Raw genomic sequence first — 7,500 nt, 5'->3', positions numbered from 1 at the left:
GTTTCCTCCGGGTGCTCCGGTTTCCTCCCACCACAAAGACAAGGATCTTAGCATGTTAGGATTAGCACTCCTGTCAGTGACCCTGACCAATGCACTGGCAAAAAGACCTGGAGTTGGTCCCCGGGCACCAGCGGTGGCTTCTAACTCATAGTGTGTGTGTGTGTGTGTGTGTGTGTGTGTCTGTGTGTGTGAATGTTTATATGTCTGTGTGTGTGTGTGTGTGTGTGTGTGTGTGATCAGATTGTGTTTTTATTGGAGTGTAGGTGATCAATGGTTCTGACTGATGAGCTCCGTAGGGGGCGATTAGCTAAATAGAGACGACAGTTTGATTTATTGACACTTGTCAGAATACACGCTCTGAACTTCAGAGTAGAGCTCTCTCGCTCTCTCTCTCTCTCTCTCTCTCTCTCTCTCTCTCTCTCTCTCTCTCCCTCTCTCTCTCTCTCTCTCTCTCCCGCTCTCTCTCTCTCCCTCTCTCTCCCTCTCTATCGTTCTGTCAGCATAACACACATTTAGAAAACAGCTACTTACTCACTAAGCCTGCACCCGATAGTGATCTGTATGCAGTCCAACAGTGACAGTATTTCACTTTAAATCTGTGGATAATCTGTGAGAAAAATTTAAATCTGTGGATAATCTGTGAGAAAAATTTGTACGTGCAGGAAACAGAAAGACATATTAGCTGTAAATTTTCTGACTGACACAATCGCGTATGAATAACCTTTGCATAACGTTTGAATAATGTTTGCTCTATGGGCAGCTTTGACTTGTTGAAAAAGTACGAGAGTTAAGCTGTTCTTTAGGCAGGTGAAGATGCATTAATAATGTAAACATGTAATTCACTGTCCATATGAAAAGTGAACTGTGTGGAAATTCACCGTATTCCAGCGGAAGGCCACTGCATCTCCTCATGGGGCAGGCGGGGTGCTCCGACACTCCGGGTCATTCTCCTTAGGGGGAAGGCGGGGTGCTCCGACACTGATGTGAGGTTAACAGCTGTGTGTTTGTAAACACTTTCACACAGACTATACTGAGGCTTAGACGCACACAGCACATGCCCATATGGACTCTGCACTTCCACCTCATTATACTGCCTATGGAAATAGCCTCTTTAATTAAGCCAAGCGATATCATCGACAGTAAAGCTAACCTTTGCTTCCAAACATCTCTAATGAAGCGTATTAGCGAGAGGAGCTAATGTACTGTCATTAGTCTAGTGAAGCGTGTGGAGCCCACATTTTCATCCCTGCCTGGGATTCTGTCCAGGGTCCGCCTCACGCACTCACACACACTCACTCCCCTGCTCTCACTCTGTCTGGTGTGTAAAAGCAGCCTTAGCAAAAGTCAGGCATGTCCAGGACTTATTCAATTAAATTAAAAACAAAGCATTATCAAAGAAATTATATGTTTAAAAATTATAAACTACATCAAACAAATTAAAAACAAAGAACATGATTAAATGAGGTACAATTTATCCTAACACTTCAGTGTAACTAATATGTAATTAATAGATTTTTTTTTTTTACTAATTGTTTTAACCCCTTTTCTTGGTCTGTTTCCTGCTTGTACCAACACCCCCCCCCCCCCCCCCCCCCATCGTAGTGTCCTCTAATGACCCTTGCTGAGGGTGTTGGCCTCTCTCTCTCACAGTGATAAATCAGTTTGTCTTCACACTCGGCACAGCTCTGAACATGTCCGTGTAGTTAAATATTGGGAGATGTTAATTAGATGTTGGATTTATGTCTTTAATCCAAAGGTGTAAACACAGAGGAATTCAGGGATTTACTACGAATCAGAGTCTGATTATGAGATGCTGACTGGTTCAAAAATGGTTTCATTTTGATGAAATCTTTCATTGTTCATTACAATACTGTTTGATGAAGTATTTCATTGGTTGGTAAGAATACTGAAGAAGTATTTCATTGGTTGGGAAGAATACTGATGAAGTATTTCATTGGTTGGTAAGAATACTGTTGAAGTATTTCATTGGCTGATAATAACACTGATGAAGCATTTTATTGGTTGATTATAACACTGCCTCTGTTTGAACTTCCTGTTGTTTCAGGCATTTCCTCTTCAAGCATGGCTCTGGTTCATCCACCCTCTTCAGTGCAACCAATCAGAACTATCCTCTGACCTCTAACACAGCCAATCAGAACTATCCTCTGACCTCTAACACGCTTTACTCTCCGCCCCCACGGCCCCTCCCTCGAACCGCCTTCACCCGACCTCTCTTCTCCTTCAATAAGCCTTACCGATGCTGCAACTGGAAATGCACAGCGCTCAGTGCTACGGCCATCACCGTCACCCTCGCTCTGCTCCTCACCTACGTCGTCGGTGAGTCCTCCCGTCTGACCCCCCTCCACTCTCCACCCTCAACCCTCTACCCTCCAACCTCCACCCTCTACCCTCCACCCTCTACCCTGCACCCTGTACCCTCCACCCTGCACCCTGTACCCTCCACCCTCCATCCTCCACCCTCCACCCTCTACCCTCCACCCTGCACCCTCTACCCTCCACCCTGCACCCTCTACCCTGCACCCTCCACCCTCCACCCTGCACCCTCTACCCTCCACCCTCCACCCTCCACCCTCCACTCTCCATCCTCTAACCTCTACCCTCCACCCTGCACCCTCTACCCTCTACCCTCCACCCTCTACCGTCCACCCTGCACCCTCTACCCTCCACCCTGCACCCTCTACCCTCCACCCTCTACCCTCCACCCTCCACCCTGCACCCTCCACCCTGCACCCTCCACCCTCCACCCTCTACCCTCCACCCTCCACTCTGCACCCTCTACCCTCCACCCTTCACCCTGCACCCTGCACCCTGCACCCTCTACCCTGCACCCTCCACCCTGCACCCTCCACCCTGCACCCTCCACCCTCCACCCTCCACCCTCCACCCTCCACTCTCCATCCTCTAACCTCTACCCTCCACCCTCTACCCTCCACCCTCCACCCTCCACCCTCTAACCTCTACCCTCCACCCTCCATCCTCTACCCTCCACCCTCCATCCTCTACCCTCCACCCTGCACCCTCTACCCTGCACCCTCTACCCTCCATCCTCTACCCTCCACCCTCTACCCTCCACCCTCTACCCTCTACCCTCCACCCTGCACCCTCTACCCTCCATCCTCTACCCTCCACCCTCCACCCTCTACCCTCCATCCTGCACCCTCTACCCTCCGCCCTGCACCCTCTACCCTCCGCCCTGCACCCTCTACCCTCCGCCCTCTACCCTCCGCCCTCTACCCTCTACCCTCCGCCCTGCACCCTCTACCCTCCGCCCTCTGCCCTCCGCCCTCTACCCTCCACCCTCCACCCTCCACTCTCCATCCTCTAACCTCTACCCTCCACCCTCCACCCTCCATCCTCTACCCTCCACCCTCCATCCTCTACCCTCCACCCTGCACCCTCTACCCTGCACCCTCTACCCTGCACCCTCTACCCTCTACCCTCCGCCCTGCACCCTCTACCCTCCGCCCTGCACCCTCTACCCTCCGCCCTGCACCCTCCACCCTCCGCCCTCTACCCTCTACCCTCCGCCCTCTACCCTCCGCCCTGCACCCTCCACCCTCCGCCCTCCGCCCTCCGCCCTCTACCCTCCGCCCTCTACCCTCCGCCCTGCACCCTCTACCCTCCGCCCTCTACCCTCCGCCCTGCACCCTCTACCCTCCGCCCTCTACCCTCTACCCTCCGCCCTCCGCCCTCCACCCTCCACCCTCCACCCTGCTCCCTCCACCCTCCACCCTCCACCCTGCTCCCTCCACCCTCTACCCTCTACCCTCCACCCGCTACCCTCCGCCCTCCGCCCTCCGCCCTCCGCCCTCCGCCCTCCACCCTCCACCCTGCTCCCTCCACCCTGCTCCCTCCACCCTCCACCCTGCTCCCTCCACCCTCCACCCTCCACCCTGCTCCCTCCACCCTCCACCCTCTACCCTCCACCCGCTACCCTCCACCCTGCACCCGCTACCCTCCACCCTGCTCCCTCCACCCTCTACCCGCCACCCGCTACCCTCCACCCGCTACCCTCTACCCGCCACCCGCTACCCTCCACCCGCCACCCTCTACCCTCCACCCGCTACCCTCCACCCGCTACCCTCCACCCTCTACCCTCTACCCTGCACCCTCCACCCCCCACCCTCCACCCTGCACCCTCCACCCCCCACCCTCTACCTTCTCCCCTCCACCCTGCACCCTCCACCCCCCACCCTCTACCTTCTCTTCCCGCCTGTGTTTCAGGGCCGTTGTCTCAGTGATGGGCCTTATTTGATGTGAGTGTGTGTGTGTGTGTGTGTGTGGTCATGATCATTCAGTCAGAAATCTGTTCATATCAGTAGGGATTTTACTCAAACATTTCTGCCAGTAACACAGTCATGGATATCACTGGAACTTTTCCAGGGGCTACATCAAGTCACTAGACACATGTTGGCATTAAAAAAAAGAATAAAAACAGTGATTTGTTGAGTTCTGAAGACCGGTCTATGGAGTGGAAGCGCCTGCCTCTGCTTTGTGAAACAGATGTAGGTTGTGTTTGACTGTCCGTGAGGCCCGTGTTCAGCTAAGCAGTGGTGGCTGTATGTGAGGTCTTGTTGCTGAGTTTCATCGGTGACTGAGTTTGAGGCAGGGATGAAAATCATCAAACTATCTCACAATGACAGGTAGCAAAACATGTCACCATCGCAGTGCAGAACATTTATGAGAGAAGGTGTTGATAATAGTTGCTGTATGAACAGTTTGTAGTGTTTGGGGAATGAGGTGTTGGAGGAAATGTGATGTTTTGGGAGCGAAATATTTGAGGAATGGGGTGTTTAAGGAATAGGATGCTTTGGGTGATTTCTGTATATCTATGTGTACATCTATGAAAGGTAGTATTATTTAATCTGTGGTTCCTGTGTAAGGTCAGAATATATCTTCATGTAAAGTTTTGTGCTGTGCTCTCTGTTTTCAGTCAGTCAGTTTTTTACTGTGTTCTGTTTTTGCGGTCTGTCGACTCTACTGTGTTCTGTTTTTGCGGTCTGTCGACTCTTTACTGTGTTCTGTTTTTGCAGTCTGTCGATTCTTTACTGTGTTCTGTTTTTGCAGTCTGTCGACTCTTTACTGTGTTCTGTTTTTGCAGTCTGTCGATTCTTTACTGTGTTCTGTTTTTGCGGTCTGTCGACTCTACTGTGTTCTGTTTTTGCAGTCTGTCGATTCTTTACTGTGTTCTGTTTTTGCAGTCTGTCGATTCTTTACTGTGTTCTGTCTTTGCGGTCTGTCGATTCTTTACTGTGTTCTGTTTTTGCGGTCTGTCGATTCTTTACTGTGTTCTGTTTTTGCGGTCTGTCGACTCTTTACTGTGTTCTGTTTTTGCGGTCTGTCGACTCTTTACTGTGTTCTGTTTTTGCGGTCTGTCGACTCTTTACTGTGTTCTGTTTTTGCGGTCTGTCGACTCTTTACTGTGTTCTGTTTTTGCGGTCTGTCGACTCTTTACTGTGTTCTGTTTTTGCGGTCTGTCGACTCTTTACTGTGTTCTGTTTTTGCAGTCTGTCGACTCTTTACTGTGTTCTGTTTTTGCAGTCTGTCGACTCTTTACTGTGTTCTGTTTTTGCGGTCTGTCGACTCTTTACTGTGTTCTGTTTTTGCAGTCTGTCGACTCTTTACTGTGTTCTGTTTTTGCAGTCTGTCGATTCTTTACTGTGTTCTGTTTTTGCGGTCTGTCGACTCTACTGTGTTCTGTTTTTGCAGTCTGTCGATTCTTTACTGTGTTCTGTTTTTGCAGTCTGTCGATTCTTTACTGTGTTCTGTTTTTTCGGTCTGTCGATTCTTTACTGTGTTCTGTTTTTCGGTCTGCTGATTCTTTACTGTGTTCTGTTTTTGCGGTCTGTCGACTCTTTACTGTGTTCTGTTTTTGCGGTCTGTCGACTCTTTACTGTGTTCTGTTTTTGCGGTCTGTCGACTCTACTGTGTTCTGTTTTTGCGGTCTGTCGACTCTTTACTGTGTTCTGTTTTTGCGGTCTGTCGACTCTTTACTGTGTTCTGTTTTTGCAGTCTGTCGACTCTTTACTGTGTTCTGTTTTTGCGGTCTGTCGACTCTTTACTGTGTTCTGTTTTTGCAGTCTGTCGACTCTTTACTGTGTTCTGTTTTTGCGGTCTGTCGACTCTTTACTGTGTTCTGTTTTTGCAGTCTGTCGACTCTACTGTGTTCTGTTTTTGCGGTCTGTCGACTCTTTACTGTGTTCTGTTTTTGCGGTCTGTCGATTCTTTACTGTGTTCTGTTTTTGCAGTCTGTCGACTCTTTACTGTGTTCTGTTTTTGCAGTCTGTCGATTCTTTACTGTGTTCTGTTTTTGCGGTCTGTCGATTCTTTACTGTGTTCTGTTTTTCGGTCTGTCGATTCTTTACTGTGTTCTGTTTTTCGGTCTGTCGACTCTTTACTGTGTTCTGTTTTTGCAGTCTGTCGACTCTTTACTGTGTTCTGTTTTTCGGTCTGTCGATTCTTTACTGTGTTCTGTTTTTGCGGTCTGTCGACTCTTTACTGTGTTCTGTTTTTCGGTCTGTCGACTCTTTACTGTGTTCTGTTTTTCGGTCTGCTGATTCTTTACTGTGTTCTGTTTTTCGGTCTGTCGATTCTTTACTGTGTTCTGTTTTTCGGTCTGCTGATTCTTTACTGTGTTCTGTTTTTCGGTCTGCTGATTCTTTACTGTGTTCTGTTTTTCGGTCTGCTGATTCTTTACTGTGTTCTGTTTTTCGGTCTGCTGATTCTTTACTGTGTTCTGTTTTTGCGGTCTGTCGACTCTTTACTGTGTTCTGTCTTTGCGGTCTGTCGATTCTTTACTGTGTTCTGTTTTTCGGTCTGTCGACTCTTTACTGTGTTCTGTTTTTCGGTCTGCTGATTCTTTACTGTGTTCTGTTTTTGCGGTCTGTCGACTCTTTACTGTGTTCTGTTTTGCGGTCTGTCGACTCTTTACTGTGTTCTGTTTTTCGGTCTGCTGATTCTTTACTGTGTTCTGTTTTTCGGTCTGTCGATTCTTTACTGTGTTCTGTTTTTCGGTCTGCTGATTCTTTACTGTGTTCTGTTTTTCGGTCTGCTGATTCTTTACTGTGTTCTGTTTTTCGGTCTGCTGATTCTTTACTGTGTTCTGTTTTTCGGTCTGCTGATTCTTTACTGTGTTCTGTTTTTGCGGTCTGTCGACTCTTTACTGTGTTCTGTCTTTGCGGTCTGTCGATTCTTTACTGTGTTCTGTTTTTCGGTCTGTCGACTCTTTACTGTGTTCTGTTTTTCGGTCTGCTGATTCTTTACTGTGTTCTGTTTTTTGGTCTTTCGACTCTTTACTGTGTTCTGTTTTTCGGTCTGCTGATTCTTTACTGTGTTCTGTTTTTGCGGTATGTCGATTCTTTACTGTGTTCTGTTTTTCGGTCTGCTGATTCTTTACTGTGTTCTGTTTTTTGGTCTTTCGACTCTTTACTGTGTTCTGTTTTTCGGTCTGCTGATTCTTTACTGTGTTCTGTTTTTGCA

General features: G+C 48.8%; 1 protein-coding gene across 1 annotated transcript in view; it reads left to right on the top strand.

Annotated features, from left to right (window-relative positions):
- Positions 1-7,500, top strand: part of tenm1 (teneurin transmembrane protein 1) — a 131,646-nt gene that overhangs the window by 44,738 nt on the left and 79,408 nt on the right. The window contains exon 4 of the mRNA XM_030792376.1: positions 2,066-2,337. Within this exon, the coding sequence (XP_030648236.1) occupies positions 2,066-2,337 (272 nt within the window). The remainder of the gene's footprint in view (positions 1-2,065; positions 2,338-7,500) is intronic.

Source organism: Chanos chanos, chromosome 15, assembly GCF_902362185.1.
Source record: "Chanos chanos chromosome 15, fChaCha1.1, whole genome shotgun sequence".
NCBI classification, from domain to species: Eukaryota; Metazoa; Chordata; class Actinopteri; order Gonorynchiformes; family Chanidae; genus Chanos; species Chanos chanos.
This window is presented reverse-complemented; position numbering and strand designations above follow the sequence as displayed.